General features: G+C 45.4%; 1 protein-coding gene across 2 annotated transcripts; it reads right to left on the bottom strand.

The window, feature by feature from the left end:
* Window positions 1–2189: 2189 nt before the first annotated feature.
* On the bottom strand, window positions 2190–19971 carry LOC140208487 (uncharacterized). 2 transcript variants are annotated; one of them, XM_072277174.1, is made up of 3 exons: window positions 19828–19971; window positions 13631–13794; window positions 2190–5762 (listed from the first exon to the last, which is right to left on the bottom strand). In XM_072277174.1, exon 3 carries the CDS (start codon window positions 5366–5368, stop codon window positions 4079–4081), a length of 1290 nt encoding a protein of 429 aa, XP_072133275.1. In that variant the 5' UTR covers window positions 5369–5762; window positions 13631–13794; window positions 19828–19971; the 3' UTR covers window positions 2190–4078. The 2 variants fall into 2 exon arrangements, with proteins under 2 accessions (XP_072133275.1, XP_072133276.1); XM_072277175.1 differs by lacking the exon at window positions 19828–19971 and adding an exon at window positions 18761–18780.
* Window positions 19972–25328: the final 5357 nt, after the last annotated feature.

The following is a 25328-nucleotide window of genomic DNA, read 5'->3' as shown; positions in this document are numbered from 1 at the left end:
GGGACACCTGCATCATGTCAGCCTCAATCTCCTGCAGTTCAAGGTGTGAAGTCCCAACCTGCCCAGCCTCTCTCCAGAACTCAGTCCCTCGAGTACTGGCACCATTCTCGTAAATCTCCTCCGCACTCATTCCAGATTGACGTCCTCTCTCCTACAGCAGAACGACCAAAACTGAATACAATAGTCCAGGCGCGGATACCCTAACCCTAATGCAACCTCACTAGACTCTTCTTCAGACTATGAGCTATGAGATATGAGACAGAGGCTGCTCAGCCAATCAAGTCTGCTCCACCATTCCTTCATGTCCAATTCATTATCCCTCTCAACTCCATTCTCCTGCCTTCTCCCCTTAATCTGTGAACATCCATTTAAAATACACTCACTGACTTGGCCTCTACTCCATCCGTGGCAATGAATTCCAAAGATTTACCACTCCCTGACTCAAGAAATTCCTTCTCAGCTCTGCTCTCAGTGGATGCTCTGTACATTGAGGCCGCGGCCTCTGGTCCCAGACTCACACAGCGTAGGGTGCATCTTCTTCATAGCCACTCTGTCCAGGCCTTTCAATATTTAATAGATTTCAATGAGATCCCCTCTCTTTGGTCTAGACCAGTGAGTACAGGGTCAACGCTCCTCATACGTTAACCCTTTCATTCCTAGAATCATTCTCATGAACCTTCTCCGGACGCGCTCCAATACGAGCACATCTTTTTCTCAGACAGGAGGTCGGAAACTGGTCACAATATGCCAAGAGCGATCTGACCAATGTGTTATAAAGCTACAGTGTCACATCCTTGCTCTTATATGCGAACATTACAGTTGTCATCCTTAATCAACTCAATCTGCAAGCAAACCTTCAGGGGCTCCTGCTCACCGACTCCCAAGTACCTATTTCTGATTTTTGTATTTTCTCCCATTTATTTTTTTTCTCTCCGTCTTTATTCTTTCTACCAATTGTACATGACCGGACATTTGCATACACTGTATTTCATCTGCTACTTCGTTGTCTGTTCTCCAACCCTATCAAAGTCCTTCTGCAGACTCCGGCTTTCCTCCAAACTACCTGTCCCGTACCTATCTTTGTATCAACTGCAAAGTTCATCACCCAGGTATCAATTCTGTCATCCATATCATTCAGATTTAATATGAAAACATGGGGTCTCAATACTGACCCCTATGGAACACCATTAGTTACTGACAGCAAAACAGAATTCTCCACATTATTCTGACTCTTTCTCCCTTGTCAGTCAGCCGATCCAATCTTCGACCCATACAAGTATCTTTCCTGTAATTCCATGAGCAGTGATCTTGTTAAGCAGCCTCACATTTATTCCACATCTGACTTTAGTTTCTCCTTCTCTAATGTCAGGGTGAATTTGATCATATTTAGATCACTTGCCCCTAAGGGTTCTTTGAACGTAAGTGACCTAATTAATTCTGGCTCATTACGACACCCAATCCAGAATAGCTGATCCCCAAGTGGGCTCAACCACGAGCTGCTCTAAAAAAGCATTCTGTAGGCATTCTAGGAATGCCTCCAGTTGAGAACAATACACTAATTTTCCTTTTCACCTGCATGACAATCCTGCATGACTATTGTAAGATGCCCTTTTGGCAAGCATTTTTAATCTCCCATTGTACTTTGTGGACCACATACTTACGACTGTTTGGGGGTTTCTATACAATTCCCAACAGGGATTTCTTTTACATTTGCTGTCCCTTAATTCTACCCACAGATTCTACACCTTCCAACCCTGTGCAACCTCTTTCTAATGATTTTATTTAAAATTTTACCAACAGAGCCACACAACCCCACTAACAGCTTGTTCTTGGCTTGTTCTTTCAAGAAACATATAAGTATCTGGGAAACAAGAGGACCTGCAGATGCTAGAGATCTAGAGAAATACACACAAAGTGCTGGAGGAGCTCAGCATGTCAGGCAGCATCTATGGATGGGATTCAACATTTCCGGCCAAAACCCTACATCGGGACTCTTGATACCCATGTATCTGGAATATCAACAAGCAAAGACAGTAAAAAGTAGTGCGAAACAGGGAAAACATTTGACAAAATATAGTTCAAGGCTTAAAAACCTGCCAATCAGAGCTCAATAGTTAACAAATACAACAACAGCAATAAACAATTTCATCAATACCGACATTGACTTTATTTTAATGAAAATATCTCGATTCAATTTCAATCAGCAAAATTTCCAAAGGTAAATAAAAACTGAAGTGATAACTTTAGAAAAGACTATTTACACTCAAACCCACTTAGATTAACACTACCTTGGACAGAAGGAGGAAGAGAAATAACATACATGAAAAACAAAAATCACACAACAGTCAGATAAAACTTGAAAGTATATTTTTTCATCAAAACTGAACAGGATTCAGCACTCCCTGTGTGTGTATGCAATCATGATAAGGAATACAGCCCAGAAACTCAAATGAGAGGCTAATTCAGAAAAAATGAATCATAACTGTGGAAGAAAACATTAACCAGTGGAATGAGTATGACCCTCCATGGGAGACATCCCAACAATCTGAGCAGACGAGATGTTGACAAGGAAGCATCGAGCACCTGACTGAGTTTTGGAGACCTCTTCCCAGAAACAGAGGGGTTCCTTGCAGAAATGCAGGACAAGGTGGTTAACAAAAGGAAAAACAAAATTGAAAATACATGAAATACAAACAACGCAGTAAGTGCAGAAAATGCAAGAGAAACCAGACACGATCCAACACATTCCAGGATCCTGCAGCAGTTTAACTCAATCTGATTACTTACAAAGGTACAATCAAGTGGCAAATATCATTCACCAAAATCTTGCTTTAAAATACAAACTCATGAATGACCACAACTTCATTGAAGCACCATAAATTCAAGCCTGATTCAGTTTCAGAGTCAAAATCTTACAAATTATATGATAATCAATACATTACTACTAATACTACAAATGATAACCATCCAGATATAATATTACAGGATAAACAAGCAGCAACAACCCCTTCAATAGATAAAACCATTCCCCGCACACACATGTTCCTCGACCAGTGGAGCACCTCACCACAGGCATTGTTTGTGTCATCAGTCAGACAACCGAATTATTTTCTCTGTCAATCGGCTTCGAAATATTGCTACTCTGTCATTCGTTGCCACACCCCACTGCTGATTCCCTTCTCCTCACCATGCGTTCTTACCCCAACCATCATCCAGAGCCCCAAGCTCTGCCCTGCGTGGACCCGCCTCTGGTTTCTGACCCTGCTCCGTTGAACAACTAACTGATGGCTTCCCTTTCTGCTTTCAGTCTTTAGAGGACAGTGGACAACTCTTTAGAAGCAGGGAAAATGACCCATAATGTGGAAATGAGTCGTGAATAAGGATGTTAACTCCCAATGTCATTCTTCTTCAGCCCAGAGATTAGAGGGGCGAAGAACATCTCAAACAGAACTGCAGTCAGCTCAACTTCTTCAGTCTGCAGGAAATTCAAGGGAAACCTCTTCACCCACAGAGTGGTGACTTTTGGAACCCATCACCACAGGGAGAGTGAGAGATGAACAATAGGGGAGGATTTAAAAGGACTGTCATGGAACAGAATCACTGGCAGGGTCCAGCCAGCCTGAGTTGACGCTCTACTGTACACTAGGTATGTTATAAATTCACTAAGTACCGGAGACAGAGTTTAAAATAGAACTGATTTATTTGTCTCAGATCCAGAATATTAAACTCCAGTCCCATTAAAGGTGAACGTGCAGCAGAAGAAACTCCTCCCATGCCCAGTGACCAGGGTGCAGAACTGGGTGTGGTGAGCAGCAGCAATAATTGCAGAGTTCAGCACCGACAGTCACTCTCGAAATTGCATTCAGCAACAGTGATGGACAAATATCCAGCATGCAGCTCATTGAAACTTTCTCCTCAGGTGAACCCGGTAATGTGTCACAAGGTTAGAATATTGAGAGAATCCTTCCCCACATTTACAGCAGGTGAACAGCCTCTCCCCAGGGTGAACTCAATGATGCACATTTGGTGGAAATGGCTGAGAGAAACTTTTCCCAAAGTCTGAGCAGGTGAACAGCCTCTACCCAGTGTGAACTTGCTGGTGTCTCAGTAGATGAGATGACTGAGCAAATCCCTTCCCACACACTGAGCAGGTGAACGGCCTCTCCCCAGTGTGAACTTGCTGATGCCTCAGCAGATGAGATGACTGATTGAATCCCTTCCCACACACTGAGCAGGTGAACGACCTCTCCCCGGTGTGAACTGACTGGTGTCTCCGTAGGTGAAATAATAAAGTGAATCCTTTCCCACAGTCTGGGCAGGTGAACGGCTTCTCCCCAGTGTGAAATTGGTGGTGTCTATGAAGGTCGGCTGATCGAGCGAATCCCTTCCCACAGACTGAGCAAGTGAATGGTCTCTCTCCAGTGTGAACTCGCTGGTGTGCTATTAGGGTGGATGATCGAGTGAATCCCTTCCCACAGTCTGAGCAGGTGAACGGCCACTCCCCAGTGTGAACTCGCTGATGTGCCCGTAGCTGGGATGACTGAATGAATCCCTTCCCACATTCTGAGCAGGTGAATGGCCTCTCCCCAGTGTGAACTGACTGGTGCCTCCGTAGGTGAGATAATAAAGTGAATCCTTTCCCACAGTCTGGGCAGGTGAACGGCTTCTCCCCAGTGTGAAATTGGTGGTGTCTATGAAGGTCAGCTGATCGAGTGAATCCATTCCCACAGACTGAGCAGGTAAACGGTCTCTCCTCAGTGTGAAATTGCTGGTGTATCAGTAGGCTGGATGATTGAGTGAATCCCTTCCCACAGTCTGAGCAGGTGAATGGCCTCTCTCCAGTGTGAACTCGCTGATGTATCTTCAGTTTAGATGATTTAATGAATCCCTTCCCACAGTCCGAGCAGGTGAACGGCCGCTCCCCGTTGTGAACTCGCTGATGTGCCAGTAGTTGGGATGACCGAGTGAATCCCTTCCCACAGTCTGAGCAAGTGAGCGGCCTCTCCCCAGTATGAACTGACTGGTGTCTCCGTAGTTGAGATAATAAAGTGAATCCTTTCCCACAGTCTGGGCAGGTGAACGGCTTCTCCCCAGTGTGAACTTGGTGGTGTCTATCAAGGTCAGCTGATCGAGTGAATCCCTTCCCACAGACTGAGCAGATGAACGGTCTCTCCCCAGTGTGAAATTGCTGGTGTATCAGTAGACTGGATGATTGAGTGAATCCCTTCCCACAGTCTGAGCAGGTGAATGGCCTCTCTCCAGTGTGAACTCGCTGATGTATCTTCAGTTTAGATGATTTAATGAATCCCTTACCACAGACTGAGCAGGTGAACGGCCGCTCCCCGGTGTGAACTCGCTGGTGAGCCATTACATCAGATGACTTAGTGAATCCCTCCGCACAAATTCAGCAGACAACCAGCCTCTGCCCAGGGTGAACTGACTGGCGTGTCCACAGGTCGGAAGACCGATTGAATCCCTTCTTACACACAGAACAGGTGAATGGCCTTGTCCAGTGTGAAATTGCTGATGTACCTTCAGCTGAGATGACTCAGTGAATCTATCCCTGTAGTCTGAGCAGCTGAATGGCCTCTCCCCTGTGTAAAATGATGGGCATGGCAGTCGGTCAACCCCTCCCCACAGTCTGAGCCGGAAGGATGATCGAGTGAATCCCTTGCTCCACTTCATAAATATCTGGACAGAGTCAACAAAGCTGGTGCATTGTGGTCGAGATTCCTGTAGATAAATTCCTTGTCATTTCTAACCTGTAAAAAGATTTACAAAATCCATAAATGGGTGTAGGACAACATTTAAGATGAAATCACTTGAGTTGTCAAGGTGTGATCTGGCACAGTGAGGTTCAGCCCAAGTTGGAGACAGAAATCATCTTCTAACTGGGCATAGTGCTGGTATCTGGAGTGACCATCAAATTCTTAGATGCTCTTCCTGTCTCTATGAGAAAGGGGCATTTCTGCCATCTCCAATCTGTGACCTGGCTCAGTGTGACTTTCTCCATTGGTATTATTCCCGGTTCCCACTGAGCTGCATGGTTTCCTGGCCCCAGAGTAACTGAAACACTCTCACACAAATAGCCAGCAGTGCATTCCACACACCCACCACTCTGTGTAAAAAACCTACCCCTGACATCCCCTCGGTATCTATTTGCAAGCACCTTTAAATTATGCCCCCTCATGTTAGCTATTTCAGCCCCGGGAAAGAAACCTCTGGCTCTCCACACGATCAATGCCCCTCATCATCTTATACATCTAAAAAAGGCTCTAAACATAAACAAGAAATTATACATTGCTTTGAGGATTTGTAAGAAGTATACAAAAATATGAGGGTATAGATCGGGTAAATACAAGCAGCTTTTTCCACTGTGGTTGGTTGGGATGACAACCAGAGGTCATGGGTAAGTGGGGAAGGTGAAAATTTATCTGAAACATTTGGAAAAGCTCTTTACTGAAATGGTCGTGACAGTGTGGAATGAGATGTCAGCACAATTGGTGAATATGAGCTCAGTTTCACCATTTAAAAGAAGTCTGGATGGGAGCCTGGATGGTGGGGGTATGTAGGGCGATGGTCCCAGTGCAGGTAGTTACATTAGACAGCATAAATGTTTTTTCGGCATTGACCAGATGGGCCAAATAGCCTGTTTCTGTACTGAACCTCTCCTTGTTTGTATGACAGAGAAGCTGGACAAACTTGTTTGGCAGGGAAAACTGGTAGGTGTGACACCGGAACAGCAATGCTTGGAGTTTCCGGGAGCAATTCAGGAGGTGAGTGATCGATACATTCCAAAGAAGTGGAAGCATTGGAGACGCAGGAGGACACAACTGACACTTAAATGAAAAGCCAAAGCCAACATAAAAGTCAAAGAAAGGGCAAACAAAAGAGCAAAAACTTTTGGGAAGCTTTCAGAAACCAACAGAAGACGACTAAAAAAAAATCAAATGAGCTCAGGGCGTGGAATGATGATTAATGAGTCAGTCATTAATGAGTCTTGGTAGCACCCAACAGTCTGAGGCATTTAGAGGAACAAAATATCTGGGGCCTCAATATCTCCTGAAAGCCAAGATACCCTGTACCAGTTATCTTTCAACTTTTATTTTGACAGGCACATACTAACTAGACACCCTCAAAACTTCACTTCTGAAGGCCTCCCACTTACAAAGTGCACCTTTACCAGAAAACAGCCTGTCCCAAACCACACTGGTCAGATCCTTTCTGACACCTTCAGAATTGACCTTCCTCCAATTTAGAATCTCAACCCATGATCCAGATCTCTCTTTTTCCATCTATATTTTGAATTTCATGGCATCATGATCACTAATTTCTGTCACCAACCCTAATCATTTCCTAACAGCTTATTTCACACTTCTACGTCGGGAATTCTATGAACTGATTAAGGGTACATTTGACAAACTCTACCCAATCTGGTCCTTTTACAGTATGGGAGTCCCAGTCAATATGTGGAAAGTTAAAATCACTTACTGAATCAACCTTTGTTTCTTGGCATGGTCTGCAATCTCTCTACAAATTTGTTCCTCTAAATCCCTCAGACTGTTGGGTGCAACCAAGTCCTAAAAATGGCTACAATATCATAATTCCCTGTCCTGAGCTCATCTGGCTTTCCTACGATGCTTCTTGCATTGTGATATACACAGCTCAGCACATTCATCGCACCATGCTCAACCATTTGATTGCTGACTCTATCTGAGGTCTAAACAAGATCTGACTGGTGTCAAGAAAACAAACTCTCCCTCATTGTCACAAAAACAAAGGAGCTGATAGTGGACGACAGGAGGAATGGAGACAGGCTAACCCCTATTGACATCAATGGATCTGGGGTTGAGAGGGTGAACTGCTTTAAGTTCCTCGGCATAAACATCACCGAGGATCTCACATGGTCTGTGCGCACCGGCTGTGTTGCGAAAAGAGCACAACAGCACCTCTTTCAACTCAGATGGTTGAAGATCTGGGATGGGGCCACAAATCCTAAGAACTTTTCACAGGAACACAATTGAGAGCATCCTGACTGGCTGCATCACTGCCTGGTATGGGAACTGTACTTCCATTAATCGCAGGAACCTGCAGAGAGTGGTGTGGACAGCCCAGCACATCTGTAGATGTGAACTTCCCACTATTCAGGATATTTACAGAGACAGGTGTGTAAAAAGGGCCCAAAGGATATTGAGGACCCAATTCACCACAACCACAAACTGTTCCTGCTGCTACCATCCAGGAAACGGTACCACAGCAAAAGGACCAACAGGCTCCGGGACATCATCTTCCACCAGGCCATCAGACTGATTAATTCATGCTGATACAATTGCATTTCTATGTTATATTGACTGTCCTCTGTACAAACTATTTATTCTAAATTACTGTAAATTCCACATTGCACATTTAGATGGGGACATAATGTAAATATTTCTACTCCTCATGTATATGAAGGATGTATGTAATAAAGTCAATTCACCCTCTCCACTATCTGTTCTGTCATTCTGGCTCCCATTCCCCCAACAACTTATTTTAACCACATCACCCTCTCCCCACACTAGCACTAGCAAGCCTCACCACTGGGATATTAGTCCCCTCTTGTTCTGTTCCCCTCACTAACGAATCCCCTCTCACCCCTTTGACTTTCCTCTGCCAGGTAATCCCCCCAACAGTTTCTAAAGTGGATCCACCTGTTGTTGTGTGGGATGGCCACAAGAGTACTCTGCGATGGTGATTTAACCTCATTCCCCTTCCCGACTCTCACCCAGTTTCCCGTGTCCCGCACCTTGGGTGTAACTCACCTTTCTTCATGTCATATCTATCACCCCCTACAACTCCCAGCTGATCCAGAATTCATCCATTTCAAGTTCCCACTCTGTAAAGTGCAGGGTTACAAGCTGCAGCTGGATGCACATCTTGTAGGTGAGGGCATCAGGGACACTGGAGGTCTCCCCACCTTCCCACCAATGTCCCCTCTAATTTGTAATGACCAGTGTGCACATAAATCCTGTATTGTGCATTCTTTTATCCAGTGACAACATGTGCACAGTGAATTTTATATAGAGAGGTATTTATTTTAACAGCTAGCAAAGCACTGTCGATAAGAACTTTGATCTCCTCTGGGTTCGATGGAGTTCATCTGCACTCTCACACAACCGATATAGCAGGCCTGTAATGGGTAACGAAGGATTTTCCCACCACAGCTTTTGCATATTGTCCATATGTGGTGTGCTTGCTGAATTATGCTTTAAAAAGTCAGATTTCCAAATACCACTCCACTTCGTCACACCTGTAAATTCTCCAGTAACTCTTGCATCACCACAATAGACACAGGTAACACCAGTTTCCACATTCAACATAAATATTTTCCTGAACCCTCCTGAGGAATTGAGCATATATGAAAAAAAATATTTTGAACCTATGTAACCTCTATCTAAAAGAATAATTGGGACCGAACAGGAATTTTTGAACTGAAGTAAACTCTGCCTTCAGTGGTTAGCTAAGACAAGCTTAATAACAGTTCTCTGCGGCTTGCAGAGAGACACACAGACAGCTGATAACATTATACATTGTACCGTCACTTCAGAAAAGGAAGAATCGATAAATTGTACATCGTACTCTCGTTTGTCTGGGGGAAAGGAGGACTCAATGATACAGACAGGACTGAACATCTGACTGTAATTAAGTCACAGCCTTGCAAAGAGAATAATTGATAAGGACTGGACAGTACATCCATCTGTAAATAAAACTTTGATTTCGCGAACTCTCTTATCTAACTAATTAAATTTTGCACCAACAGACTTGTTGGGTGTACCAATTCAAATAACATCTTGCAAGAGTAATGTATGGGGCTTACTATGTGTAAATATACAGCTGTAACCTGACTAAGTCAGTCCACTTGTCAGATGGTGGCAGTGCTTACGTGCCTTCCCTTTGACAACTGGGTCTCAATCTCCCGCAGGAAAATGCACAATAAACTGTGGTGACGATAAGAAGCCGGTCTCCCGTGTTTTATTCAGATTCAAAGTTAACATTTGGCGTCACAAAAAGGATCCCAATATAGGGAGTACCAAGCAGACGGGCTGAGTAAGCGGCTGGACCACTCTGGGGACTGTGGAGACCGACCAGGCGCCCAATAGGTATTTTACCTTTTGTCTCTCTCTGTTCGTTCCTTTGGAGGAACAGTCCCTCGCCCGAGGCTGATCGCATACGTTGACGGGATCGGGAAAGAATCTGTCAGGAGGCTCGTATAAGGAAGGCAAAGTTTTACTTAGTGGGCAGGAGGTATTACCTGGTAAACTTTACTCAGTGGACAGGAGGTAGACTTGCCCGGTAAATTTATCAATTGAGCAGGAGATGCCAGCCGGGTAAAGTAATGAATTGGGCAGGATGTGCCGGCCGGGTAAGTTTATCTGATTGTTACTTGAGCAGGAGGCGTTGTGCCGGGTAAATTACTCAGAGAACACGGGTCAACTGCAGTCGATTGATACGCTTGGAACAGGAGCAGACCCACACAATGTGTGTGAGAGGTTTCCAGACAAGGAAAAAGATTTGCGAATGTTGACTGCAGTGCTCAGTAAGCAGTTGGGGGACAAAATGTGGCCACTGGGATCGTCTGCAGTACACATTTACCTCATGAGAACAAGCAGTAAATTAGATATGGCACAACAACTGTGGAAAGAAGTGGAAATTGTTGAAAAGGGAATGGAAGGAAAAGGCAGATGTAAAGTGGAACAGTATATTATTAGCAAGTTGGAGGAATAATGCATGTGACAAAGGAATAGAGTTATGTACTGCAGAAGAAACACCAAAGGTTGGGAGACACTAAAAGTGGAGCGTGAGTGGGAGGATGGGAGCTGAAAACAAGAGCAGGAAAACAGCGTAAGCAAACCAAGGCCTAGATAGGAGATAAGGGCAGGAACGTCAGTCTGAAGTTCAGGGGATGCCTCTGAGGAGGAGCGCAAACTGTGGTCCCGGACGACATGCCAGAAAGACCCCGACCTAGGTTTTTGGATCACCCCAGCGGGACAGATTTGTGTTCCTACACAGTTCTTATCAATATTGGTCAATTATATACATAATTGTAGACACCTGGAAAAGGAGGGAATAGTTGGTAACCTGTACCCTGCACACCAGGTACGACTCCCGTACCAGGTGGACCTTTTTCGTGTCTACAAGTTGATTTTATTGAATTGCCTAGAGCACATTGCAATAGATACTGCTTAGTTATTATAGATGCATTTAGTAGCTGGACTGAAGCTATTCCAACTACCAATAATACTGCTTTGACTGCTGTGAAGGTATTATTATGGGAAATAATTCCTAGGTACGGCCTGCCAGAGATGCTGAGCTCTGACAATGACCCACACTTTGTGGTGAAACTTAACGAAAGGGTATGTAACGAACTAGCTATGAAGCGACAATTCCACTGTGTACACCACCCACAGGCCGCTGCCATAGTAGAAAGAGCCAATGGCACTCTGAAGAGTAAATTGGCCAAACTAACAGCAGAGACTGGACTCACTTGGTTGAAGGTTCTACCGTTAGCCCTGTTCCACATGAAGGTTACCCCACAGGGGAAAACAGGGTCATCACCAGCTGAAATCACTTATGGACGGCCCATGAGGACACCCTGGGGACCAAGACCTTGTGTACCATTGCTCCCAGAAAGTCTACCGGCAAAATTAGATGTGCATACTCTAGGGGAAGAGATGGGGAAATATATATGCCAACTAACCAAAATTTTCCAAGCATTACATTCACAGCTACGACAGGCTTAGAAGGAAGAGAACTACCCCGCAGAGAGGAGTGACTATCCCACCACAGAATCTGGGAATTTTGTCCTGATCAAGAACTGGGATTGAGAGAAACTTGGACGTCGGTACAGAGGACCATATCAGGTGTTACTGACCACTCCCACGGCTGTGAAACTGAAGGGGCAATCTCGGTGGATAAATCGAACAGACTACAAACACGATACTGAAGGTACTGAGTAGAAGGACTCTCTCGGACTAAAGGAAAATGTATTGGTTGATAGTGGTATTTGTGTTTATGTCTTTCAGGGGGCTCACCCCAGCATCCGGGGGCCCCCATGTTAACACCTTTCTGTCTCTCTGTCACACGTATGCCGAACAGGTAGAACTAGGTGTCTGCTGGGTTTGTGCTGAAACTCCACAGCATGGTAAAACTATGATTCCAATGTCAGTAATCCCGCTCAACCAGAGTGAGGAACTCTCAGCCTGGCTTTTCTCAAGTAACACCCGGGGAAGTGAGATGAGGAACTGTGCCAGTCAAAGATGACCATGGCTGTCAGTGTTTTGAGGGATGGTATCTCAGGCCTCCACCAAACAGAAATTCCTATACTGGGAAACATGCATCCTGGCCATACTTGCAGGTGCCCAGCATTGCAGAGGAATAACTGAGACTGAACAACTTTGGATGATCACTTTTCTCTCCTATGGAGTAGCCAGGAATTCACGAGAGATGATCAGTTTGGCTACAGCACTTGAGGAGCTGGCCACAATACTGCAGGGGCCCTGACAGAAACACAGGCCCAAGTAACAGAAATATCTACTGAAATGATTGCAATCCGGCAAACCGTCCTACAGAATCTTATGGCTTCAGATTTTATCCCAGCTGAGAAAGGGTGAACCTGTGCTATTACTGACACAGAATGCTACACCTATATCCCTGATGAGTCTACTAACATTACACCCCTCTCCGAGCACACTGCCGAGGAGACTGCAGCATTAAGAAAGTTGGACAGGATTTACATGGGGTCACCAAAGGGTCAAAATGATGGTCTTCGAAGGCCTGTTCACTCATATGTGGAGCATGATATTGCATTATGGCCTAATAGTTCTACATGTCATTGTTATAATTACTGTTGTACGCTGTTATTACCCACTGATATGTCAATGCTGTACTCGGTTGCTTTCTCTGTGAAAAATTACTGCTTTGTTGATCATGTAATGATCAAAAGGAGGGAATGATAAATTATGTAAAAGGGTTAACACGTGGTTAAACGATAGCAGCCTGTTTTTCTGAAAGAAACTGCTGATGGTCAACAGATGTGCTGAGCCACGCTGAGCCATATTTCTTCTTGAGGGTAGCTAGCTAGGGTTTCAGGATGCTTATCTCCTTGTGCACTCATGCACAGAGATAGGACAGCTTCAGTCTGTTCTGTGTGTGTAAGCCATTATGACTATTTTGTAATTTGTCTTTAGCAAATAACTTTGACTCCAGCCTGTCTTGTGTGGGGGGTATCTGGACGGATATATCTGTGGTGTAAGGGGAATTGTTAGTCAGTTAGTGGATTGGGCAGGAACAGTCATGGACTGTTCCTGTTTGAGCGAATAACTGAATAGCCCCGGGTGCTTGGAATAAAGAGTTTGTACTTATACGATCTCTGAGTGACTTTATCCGGATTCGACTTCCACAGAATGGGAGCGGTTTTAAAGGGCTGGGCTGCTGGAAGCACATTACCAGACCTGGAGTGATTGCAGCTGGGTCTGACAGAGGCATAACTGGTTCTTCTGGGAACATTCAGTCTCACCCCAACTATTTCCTACCATCCTTTGTACAAGTATGCAACGTCTAAAAGACCAGTGTTTGAGTAAATGAGACTCACCAAACTTTCCCCTGACTGAATCACTGGATTCTCCGAGTCAGATGGGTCCTCTCCAGCTGATGCTCTCAACCCTCGGGCTGATTCACTTGTTGCTGTTCCCTCATCTTCAGTCGTGGTTTGCTTCCAGTTGGGGTTTTTCTTCCAATAAATCTCTCAGCGCAGGTCTAACGTGAACGATAATGAAGCACAATAACAATAAAAAGGAGAAAAAAAACATTTCTGTTTAATGTTACTAAGAACAAAACTCACTAAAATTTAAACATTGAAGGCAGATATAATGATCTCAGTGAACAATCTATTATTGTCCTTCACACGTCACAAAACAATGTGGGATAAGGAGCCATCATTCAGTCATGGTAAGACATAAATCACAGGAACAGAATTAAGTGATTCGATCCATCTGGTCTGCCTCACCACTCAACCATGGCAGATTTTTATTCCAACACCATATTCCTGCCTTCCTCCTGTAACACCGAAGTTACTTAGCAATCATGAATATATTAATCTCTGTCAAAAATATACCCGAATGGCAGCCTCAACCAAAATCTGTGGCAACAAATCCTACAGATCGGACATCCTTCGGCCAAAACATTTTTCTCATGTCAGTCTTAAAGGGAAGCATCTTTATTCTGAGACTGTGCTGTCACATCACAGACTCTCCGTCTAATGGAAACATCCTCTCCATGTCCACTGTATCCAGGCTTTTCAGCTTTCAAGAGGTTTACTTGACCATACATCCCTCCACCACCCCAACTGTCCCTCTGAACTACATCCAGCACAGGCCCAGAACCATGAAATTCTCCTCATACATAATGCCGATCATTCCTCAGATTATTCTTGTAAATCTTGTTTGCAACAACTGTACAAACACATTTCCAGGAATAATAGACAAATTGGTACCAGGATAATTTAGGGGGAAATGTTGTGCTTTCTTCACTGTTTACTGTTACATACCTTGTGGGCATCTTGTGACTGTCTTATGACCATGAAGTAATGGAGTATCTTGTGAGCATGATGTAATTGCGTTGTGATGGTGGGGTCAAGTAATTTTCCTGCCAGTGTGAGGTCATGTGATGACCTGTTCCAACAGGTATACATGGGGAAACCCCTGTTGTTACGGAGTTAGTTCGTCAGTTTTGGTTCGTCAGTTAGTTTTGCTGCGTGATCATCTCATGACGTAGTTTCGTTTCAAAGCAAAGTTTTACTCTCTATTTTAAGGTAAAACCGTTGTTCTGGCAGTTTCGCCAATCGCTGCCAGGTTTTGTTTGTTTACCTTTGCAGTCTAGTGTCGGAGAGTGAAGACCTTTACCAAACTACAGGAACCTGAAGGATTGAGTAAAGGTTGTGTCATTTGGCGGTTTCATAAAAGATCAACCTCATTGAATCTTCGTTCAGAATTAGTGATCTGCATCTGAGATAACCCCTGCAAGCTTGGGAAAGGTTTGTGCAGTGTTCAGCATCCAGAAAAAGGTCAGTTCCTTTAATCCGTTTTATTTCCTTTGGACAGAATCAGCAGTAACGTCACATCTTTGAAGAAATCCGTTTCCAGAGAAGTCTCTCCTTATTGACTGCGTAAATCACTTGGACTTTCAAATTTACCACTTTAAGACTGTGTTTGAATTTACCTCTTTAAGAACTGTTCCAGAGTTTGGCTGTTTGTTAAATTGCCATATAGCAGTTAACTTCCGGTTAAGTTAGTCATTAGTTTACTTTTCACTATTGTTGAGCAGAGATTAATAAATATTTCAGTTTGTTTATTAAAACCTGACTCAATTCTATATTCATAGTTGCTGACCACATAACACTACGATCACAAAACAAGCCATTTCCATTTCCAAGTGAAACCAGGTTCATTTCAGGAAATATAAACCAGTCCAGGTGAATTACCAGAAACACTCAGCAGGTAAGGAATAGCTGTGGGGACAGGAACACACTTTACAATTCAGGTTAATAACGTTTCATCAGAATGACTTCAAACATTTTCAGTTTTTAGTGCCAATCTCCAGCACCTTGAGATTCTGTCTGATTTCCACTGAGTGACAGGCAGGGGGGATTTCCAAACACAGTTTGAACACCAAACTCATGGGTCTATTTCTACTGCTGTAAACACGGAATAGCCCATTTACTCATAGCCTCTCCTCAGATTAGCAGTCATTGCTTCCAAAGGAACTCCAGAAATAAACATCTGATCCCAGACCAGAAATACTCGCTCAACACCTCATAAACCCAAGCAGCTCGATCCCTGGGTCCATTTTACCTGGAGCAAAAACTGTGATACCCCAGGATCCAACCTCACACAGTTGAACCTGCCACTCACTGACCCTGAAAATCTCACACATCACCCCCGCAACTCAGACTGGGTAGTGCAATCTGGGATTTCCACACAACCAATGTCCAGCTGCTCGAAATTTCTGCTTCATTGCAGGACGACCATCCTGCCCCATCTGTAGAAGCACTAACCAAAGTCAAAACCAAAACAGCAACAGTTCCATATGCCTGGAATGTAGATCACAGGACTCTCCCAGTACTCTTTGCTGACAGGAAAATGCTGCAGTGTGTCAGCCAGTCACAGTTCAAAAACCAGCTCCTCCAGACCAATGCACAACACAACTGGTACCTGATGACCCTCTGGCATTCCAGCTAACAAAAACTGATTCTGGAAATAACTCAGCAAGGCCAAAGGTGCAAAAGAACACTTCACAATAACAACAAGGGTTAGAAGAAAAATTGCTGATATACAACATTGAGGAGGTGGGACACAGGGTGACCGAGGTTGACCCAGATGGTTGATGTATATCGCTGAAGCGGGACAGTGGGGTGGGGTTAGGAGACTGGACAGAGGTTGAACAAGATGGGCAGGGATGAGCACATGGAACCAGGTGGGAGAAGGGATCAAAGACAATCATTGATGGTCCTCCAGCAATACACAGATACTGAATTAATATTACATACTACTGTATAAAAGATCCTAAAATGACAAAGTTAGAACAAACAACAAGAAATTTGCCATATATACTTTGACCCTCACCAAATTTTTATCAACACACCACAGAAAGTTTCTCATCCGGACACTTCACATGTTTCCATGGCAACTGCTCAGCCCGTGACTGTGATGAACTCCAGAGACCTTTGGATACAGATCAGCACATCACAGAAACCCTTCTGCCCCCTAGACTTCCCAGTCCATCGGTAAAGCAGGCAGTGAAATCAAAGATCCCCACAACCTGGGACGTTCTCCTTTCTCACCCACCCCAATCGGGGAGAAGTCAACAGCCTAAAGCTCAGGGACAAATCCGAGGAGCCTCAGGAAGCAAGGCGAGTTGGGGGAAGTTAACGCGACTCAGTGGCCAACATTAGATTTCCCCAACACAACGTAGAGGAAACGTAGAACATAGAATAGTACAGCACATTACAGGCCCTTCGGCCCACAATGTTGTGCCGACCCTCAAACCCTGCCTCCCATATAACCCCCCACCTTAAATTCCTCCATATACCTGTCTAGTATCCTCTTAAACTTCACTGGTGTATCTGCCTCCACCACTGACTCAGGCAGTGCATTCCACACACCAACCACTCTCTGAGTAAAAAACCTTCATCTAATATCCCCCTTGAACTTCCCACCCGTTACCTTAAAGCCATGTCCTCTTGTATTGAGCAATGTTGCCCTGGGGAAGAGGCGCTGTCTATCCACTCTATCTATTCCTATTATCCTCTACACCTCTATCATGTCTCCTCTCATCCTCCTTCCTTCCAAAGAGTAAAGCCCTAGCTCCCTTAATCTCTGATCATAATCCATACTCTCTAAACCAGGCAGCATCATGGTCAATCTCCTCTGTACCCTTTCCAATGCTTCCACATCCTTCCTATAGTGAGGTGACCAGAACCGGACACAATACTCCAAGTGTGGCCTAACCAGAGTTTTACAGAGCTGCATCATTACATTGCGATTCTTAAACTCTATCCCTTGACTTATGAAAGCTAACATCCCATAAGCTTTCTTAACTACCCTATCTACCTGTGAGGCAACTTTCAGGGATCTGTGGACATGTACCCCAGATCTCTCTGCTCCTCCACACTACCAAGTATCCTGCCATTTACTTTGTACTCTGCCTTGCAGTTTGTCCTTCCAAAGTGTACCACCTCACACTTCTCCGGGTTGAACTCCATCTGCCACTTCTCAGCCCACTTCTGCATCCTATCAATGTCTCTCTGCAATCTTTGACAATCCTCTACACTATCTACAACACCACCAACCTTTGTGTTGCCGGCAAACTTGCCAACCCACCCTTCTACTCCCACATCCATGTCATTAATAAAAATCATGAAAAGTAGAGATCCCTGAACAGATCCTTGTGGGACACCACTAGACACAATCCTCCAATCTGAATGTACTCCCTCCACCACAACCCTCTGCCTTCTGCAGGCAAGCCAATTCTGCATCCACCTGGCCAAACTTCCCTGGATCCCATGCCTTCTAACCTTCTGAATAAGCCTACCGTGTGGAACCTTGTCAAATGCCTTACTAAAATCCATGTAGATCACATCCACTGCACTACCCTCATCTATATGCCTTGACACCTCCTCAAAGAACTCTATCAGGCTTGTTAGACACGATCTGCACTTCACAAAGCCATGCTGACTGTCCCTGATCAGACCATGATTCTTGAAATTCCCAGAGATCCTATCTCTAAGAATCTTTTCCAACAGCTTTCCCACCACAGATATAAGGCTCACTGGTCTATAATTACCCGGACTATCCCTACTACCTTTTTTGAACAATGGGACAACATCCGCCTCCCTTCAATCCACCGGTACCATTCCTGTGGACAACGAGGACATAAAGATCCTAGCCAGAGGCTCAGCAATCTCTTCCCCCACCTCGTGCAGCAGCCTGGGAAATATTCTGTCAGGCCCCAGGGACTTACCCATCCTAATGTATTCTAACAACTCCAACACTTCCTCTCCCTTAATATCAACATGCTCCAGAACATCAACCTCACTCATATTGTCCTCACCATCATCAAGTTCCCTCTCATTGGTGAATACCGAAGAGAAGTATTCATTGAGGACCTCACTCACTTCCACAGCCTCCAGGCACATCTTCCCACCTTTATGTCTAATCGGTCCTACCTTCACTCCTGATATCCTTTTGTTCTTCACATAATTGAAGAATGCCTTGGGGTTTTCCTTTACCCTACTCGCCAAGGCGTTCTCGGGCCCCCTTCTTGCTCTTCTCAGCCCCTTCTTAAGCTCCTTTCTTGCTTCCCAATATTCCTCAATAGACCCATCTGATCCTTGCTTCCCAAACCTCATGTATGCTGCCTTCTTCCACCTGACTAGATTTTCCACCTCACTTGTCACCCATGGTTCCTTCACCCTACCATTCTTTATCTTCCTCACCGGGACAGATTTATTCCTAACATCCTGCAAGAGATCTCTAAACATCGACCACATGTCCATAGTACATTTCCCTGCAAAAACATCATCCCAATTCACACCCACAGGTGTGAGCTTTATAGCCTCATAACTTGCCGTTCCCCAATTAAAAATTTTCCTGTCCTCTCTGATTGTATTCTTTTCCATGAAAATGCTAAAGGCCAGGGAGCGGTGGTCACTGTCCCCTAGATGCTCACCCACTGGGAGATCTGTGACCTGACCCGGTTCATTACCTAGTACTAGATCTAGTATGGCATTCCCCTAGTCGGCCTGTCCACATACTGTGACAGGAATCCGTCCTGGGCACACTTAACAAACTCTGCCCCATCTAAACCCTTGGAACTAATCAGGTGCCAATCAATATTGGGGAAGTTAAAGTCACCCATGATAACAACCCTGTTATTTTTGCACCTTTCCAGAATCTGCCTCCCAATCTGCTCCTCTGCATCTCTGCTGCTACCAGGGGGTCCCGGAGAATCGCCACCCATCGGGGAGTGTGAGCACACACCACGTGATCTTGCGTCACAAAGCGGAGGGCGGGGCTAAATAGCCTCACGTGACCAGTTGGCGGGACTTCCATTTCAATTCTGCGGAAATAGACAGCCTGCGCTCCTGGTTTGGGTCGTTCAATGCAGATTAAGTGAAGTCGACACGTTTCTGACGAGCCCAGATAACTGGGTACTAAATGAGTAATTGGCCCACCGTTCGGGGCTGACGGCCAACATCAGATCTCCCCGCTCGGGATCGGTCTCAATACTCACCGATGGGAAAGTGATATCTTCGGCCCGCACACAGTGATCCCGACCCCCGGCTCCCCGACCTGGGAGGCGATCGTCCTTTCCCGATCCCGCAGACAACCCGCTTCAGCACTGAGCGGAAAGGCAAACACCGTCCGTCTGGCGACAGTGAGCATGCGCGGAGAGATTATTGCGTCATCCGGAGGGCGGGGCCTCGGGAACAGACGCGCTGCTGCTGCCCGTCTGCGGTTAAATGGGATCACGTGACCGGTGGGTCCCCACAACCCAGGGAGAGACTCCAGCGACCCGCCCGCCACTCTGTGTTATGTACCAGCAGCGAGAGACCACAAACTCAGTCTGTATTAGTATAAACTACTATCTGTATTAGTATAGAGACAATTAAACAAACTACTCTTCTAAACAGAAGTTAACAGTGTTATGCGTTTTGTGGCTGCAAAAATGTCAAGTTTAGGAACAGTTCTGAAAGTTTCACAATGGCAAGTTTCAGTTTTCCACGGAATGGGGAAACTTGTAAATCCACATTAAAATGCAACGAGGAAGTAATCACAAAGAATTTCGCAGGTTCTACACTGGGAAAACGAAATACAAATCACAGAAGATTTTCAGTTGTCGAACCGTATTCCAAAGTGTGTGTGTGTGTGTGTGTGTCTCTCTCTCTCTCTCTCCCCCTCCCTCGTCCTCTCTTTCTCTGTCTCCTCTCTCCCTCTCTATGAGACTGACAGCTCCAGCAGTGTACTGACGTCATACTCCCGCCTCCTGCAGCCTCTCTTAAAGTAACACCCACAGCAAAATGAAACCTCTGATCTCGTAACACTTGCCCCTCACATCTCCTCTCACTCTAAATGTATTAGACATTTCAACCCCCAGGAAAAATATGTCATCTGTCCGCTCTATCTATTCCTCTCGTAATCTTATAAATGTCCATCCAGTCTCACCCCAGCCTGCGCCGCTCTGGAGAAAACAACACAAGTTTGTCCAGCCTCTCGTTACAGCTCTCTCAACCACCCGATCAATCTGTGCAGTCTCTTTCAGGGAGCTGTGAACTTGGATCCAAATCCCTCTGCTCATCGACACTGTTCAGGGACTTTCATTCAACAGTGTACTGTCCCTCTACATTCGACCTACCGAGCTGCCAAGATGATCATCACTAATCAAATCTCACTGAGTTTTCTCAGGTCCTATTAAATGTATTCCCAAGTGCACAAGTATGAGAAGGTACAGGGACAGAGAAACACCCAATCCCCCACCGGGGAAGAGATACAAAATCCTTAAAGTGCGTACCACCAGGCTCATGGACAGCTTCCTGTCTGCGGTTGTAAGCCAAATGAATGGTCTCCAGTCCAATAAAATGGACTCGAACTCATAATGTAACTGGACGTGACCCTGCCCCATATGTCCATCTGCACTGCACTTTCTCTGCAGCCATAATGCTTTGTTACAGTTATTGTTTTGTCGTATATCAGCTCAATGTACTGTTGCAATGTATTGATCTGTGTGGATGGTAGGTCGGGCAAGATTTTCACTGTAGCTCAGTACGTGATAAGAATAAACAAATTCTCCATTTTAATTGTGTGGAAATATTAGACAGACTGAGCTTCTGCTTTGGAACCACAGAGGGAAACTTGACTCAACTGAGGAACACAAATAAATAGAAAAGGCTTCGATCTCGTATTACGATCTGCGGTAACTGGGATCAGGTGACCGGTGATGGGTCTCCCAGACCAATTATCAGAATCAGGTTTAATAGCACCGGCAGGTGTCATGTAATTTGTTGTCTCTGCGGCAGCAATAGAACCTAATTCATAGCAATAGATTTTAACCCCCTCTGTGATGGGGATTTACAGACATTCACCACCCTCAGAATGGAGACATTTCCCGGACAGTCCACCCCCTTTTTTCAGAGACTGGGATCCCTGGTTCAACCGGTAATAATGTGCATTTCAATGTGTTCACCTCTCAGTCCTCGATTCTCTAAATGAAAGGGTTATCGCATTTGATCTTTCTTCATATGATGACCCCACCACTCCAGGGATCAGTCTGGTGAATCTTCATTGCACTCTCTATAATAAATACTCTCTAACCTCTTTGTTAATCCTCTATGGAATTAATTTCCATCTTCTGCAGCCCCGTGTTGCCCCAACCACTCACCTCCCACCCCCGTCACTATTTCCACCTTCCCACCTCCCCCCTCACCTGGATCCACCTCTCACTCCCCAGTTCTTGCCCCATCCCCACCCCTCACCTCTTTTCTCTGACTATTTCCCGTCCACTCTCAGTCCAGAGGGAGGGCCTCGGTCCGAAATGTTGACGGTCCATTTCCCTCCACAGATGCTGCCCGACCCACTGAGTTCCTCCGGCAGTTTGTTCTTTCGTCTGTATGACCCGTGTTAGCGAGGGGAGTGGGATTTTACACCATATTCCAGGTATAGTCTCAACAAAACACAAATAATTGTCACTTTGCCCGGACCATTGGCCCCGCTTGCAGGGCAACAGTCTGCCGGTGTTTGCCCCCCAATGTGGTGAATCCCTCTGCTGGCCACCAACATGGGCTCAGACATTTCCACAGATGAGCCCCTCCTGTCCCCACCGGGACAAACATCCTGTCCGCCCCCTCTCTGACCATCTTCATTCTTTCAATAAAATCCCCCTCTCCCTCCCCGGGGAACCGGCATCAAACCGACGGGCCGAGCGGTCTCCTCCTACCTCTCAGCGACACATCAGACTCCGGCCGCAGGAGACGCTTCACAAACGCCCCAACTTCCCTCGGAGGGAAATGGAAATAAATCAGAAAGCGGACATTTACTTCGGGATTTGTTTGGCTCTGAGGAAAGATCGGCGCCGAAGCGGGAGACGGCCTCTCGGCTGGTCCGCCTCTGTTATTGGTTATATACAAACCATAGGCTTGCTCTGCGGCTTGATATTCTAAATTGGAGATCTCTGGGGTACTCCAAACGCTACCTCCTCCCAGTCTGAAAACGACTCCCTCATCCAGCCACACAGTAGCGGCAGTTCATCGATCTCCAAAGAGAAAGCCTAATAACCTACTCCTGAGGTCAATACAATTGCTGTCTCTGAGTTTACCTCCGTCAAATGCCAGGAGGGACATAGTAATCAATATGTCTCCAGTCGCAGCCGTGTAAATAAAATGTGATATTAGTAGGTGTGTGGCGGATGCCGAGAATGCGAAGGAGACAGACAAACTGAGCCAAGTCGCAGACTGATGAAGGGGAGGAATGATCCATTTTGATACAGAGAGGGAAGCAGAGAGTTTGATATTGTGCCTGATGCCAGAACTGTGTCCAGTTAGAAGATGAAGTCTTGTTCCTCCAAATTGTTTTGAGCTGTGACAGTGTTTTTAATCAGAAGACACCATGGAGACTAAAATTATCTGAGTTGAAATGCTGTCCACCCACTGACGTGCTTTGTAAACTTTTAACAGTGTAGAAAAGTCAAAGGATTTGTGTATGGGAAACTCAAACACAACAGCACGTTAGTCCCGCTGTTTCTGTCAGTTCACCAGCGCTTGAATGTGGAGACGGAGATGCTGGAGAAGACGGCGCCCCACTCGCTGCAAGGAGAGCCCGGTCACGTCTCCGTGTCCGTGATCTGATTGGATACATTGCCATGACGTTATGCAGTGTGATGTCATTCACTGGCTCTCATTTTGGAAGGGATTCAGTCGGACATCCCAGATACACCAACAGCTTCGCCCTGGGAAGCGGCCGCTCACCTGCTCCGTGTGTGCGAAGAGACTCATTCAGTTAACCCACCTTGTAATGCTCCGGTGAGTTCACAATAAATAAAGGCCACATTTCTGTACGGAGTGAGCAAAGAGTTTTACTCAATCATCCCAGCAGCTGCAACACCAGCAACTTCACATCAGGGAGGAAGGTCAAATTAGCTCCGTGTTAAATGTTTAACAATCACGGTGACTGAACGCAGCTGTAGGTTCATGAGGGATTGTTACTGCCAGTTATTCTGCAGTTCTTGCGGCTGCTCATCGCACCCAGGACTGAACCCTGGTCACAGAGCATTGGAGGAGTCTGTTCTGCTGATGCTAACCTTAAACTAGATTGGTATTAACATCATGGATCTGTGAAAGATAAATCAGTTCTGTATCAAATCCCCTGTCAGAAGTACTTACTCTCTCTACCAAACTCACAGTTTATACTAGAGAGGCCGCTCGGCCCATCTGGACCCTGCCCATGTTTCTGTTCCACATCAGTATTTTAAAATCTATCCCTGCCGTTCCTCTCTCACCCTCCCTGTGCTGACAAGTTGCAACTAATCACCACTCCCTGGGAAAAGAGATTTCCCTTGAATTTCATAGCACATAGAAATCTGCAGCACATTACAGGCTGTTCGGCCCACAGTGTTGTGCCGACCATGTAACCTACTCTGGAAACCGCCTCGAATTACCCTCACAGATAGCCCTCTATTTTTCTAAGCTCATAAAAGACTCAATTGCATCCGCCTCCACCATCGTCACCGGCAGTGCATTTCGTACACCCACCGCACTTTATGGAAAAGCATTCCCTCTGACTTCTGTCTTGCAACTACTTCCAAACACCTTAACACTATGCCCCAAGTGTTAGCCATTTCAGTCCTGGGAACAAGCCTCTGGCTATTCCACGACCAATGCCTCTCAACATTTTATACACCTGTATGAATTCTCTGCATTGTTTTCTCCAGACTGAATAAGACGATGAGTTCCCTGTGGTTTTGACATTCCCCAGGGCTCTGGACTAAGGAGGTTAAACTCCTTCTTCCCTGCTCTTTTGAACGTTTTGGGACATTTTCACTCATTTCAAAGGACTGTCCTTCAGACAGCTGGGTTGTTGCAATGCACCTCCACAGTCTGACAGCAGACTAGCGAGTGAGTCTTCGATAGAGCAGGGTCAGAAGCCAGAGTCGCCAGCACGAATCAAGGCTTTGGGGCTCCAGAAAGAGATGGGGTCTGGAGTTTACAAGGAAGAGGAGGAATCAGACCATCATGATGTGGCTACAAATGAAAGATCAGAAACATTTGCGGACTGGTTGATTGAAAAAAAATCTAGTTATTTTCTGAAAAATACTGGAAGAATTCAGCAGATCAGGCAGCAAATGTGAAAGGGAATAAATAGACAACGTTCCGGCCGAGTCCCTTCAGCACGCCTAGAATATGTACTCCTCTCCTTAGTTGCTGCCTGAACTGCAGAGTTCCTCCAGCATTTTGTGTGTGTGCGTCTCTGTATTACCAGCAACAGCAGAATCTCTTCTATTTTATATCTGCATTTGTAAAGGATTGTACTTTGGCATTAGATACACGTTGATATTGAGTATATTGTTTATGGGAGCCGCTTTCTGCGTTAAAACAGTTGCTGAGTATTCTATATACACAAAAAAAAAGTGAGGTATGGACATGGAACCGGTGCTTGCAGAAACTGTTAATGGCACCGTGATTACCCATAAAGCCCTGCGATAAAACTTTCGCCGGCGCTGAAGCATTGATCAAATGCGCAGGC

The sequence above is a fragment of the Mobula birostris genome, chromosome 13 (genome assembly GCF_030028105.1).
Source record: "Mobula birostris isolate sMobBir1 chromosome 13, sMobBir1.hap1, whole genome shotgun sequence".
NCBI classification, from domain to species: domain Eukaryota; kingdom Metazoa; phylum Chordata; class Chondrichthyes; order Myliobatiformes; family Myliobatidae; genus Mobula; species Mobula birostris.
This window is presented reverse-complemented; position numbering and strand designations above follow the sequence as displayed.

What these genes read in the sequence shown, in the direction of transcription:
- LOC140208487 (XM_072277174.1), bottom strand. Translation starts at nt 5,368, where the DNA reads ATGGCTCACCAGCGAGTTCACACCGGGGAGCGGCCGTTCACCTGCTCA.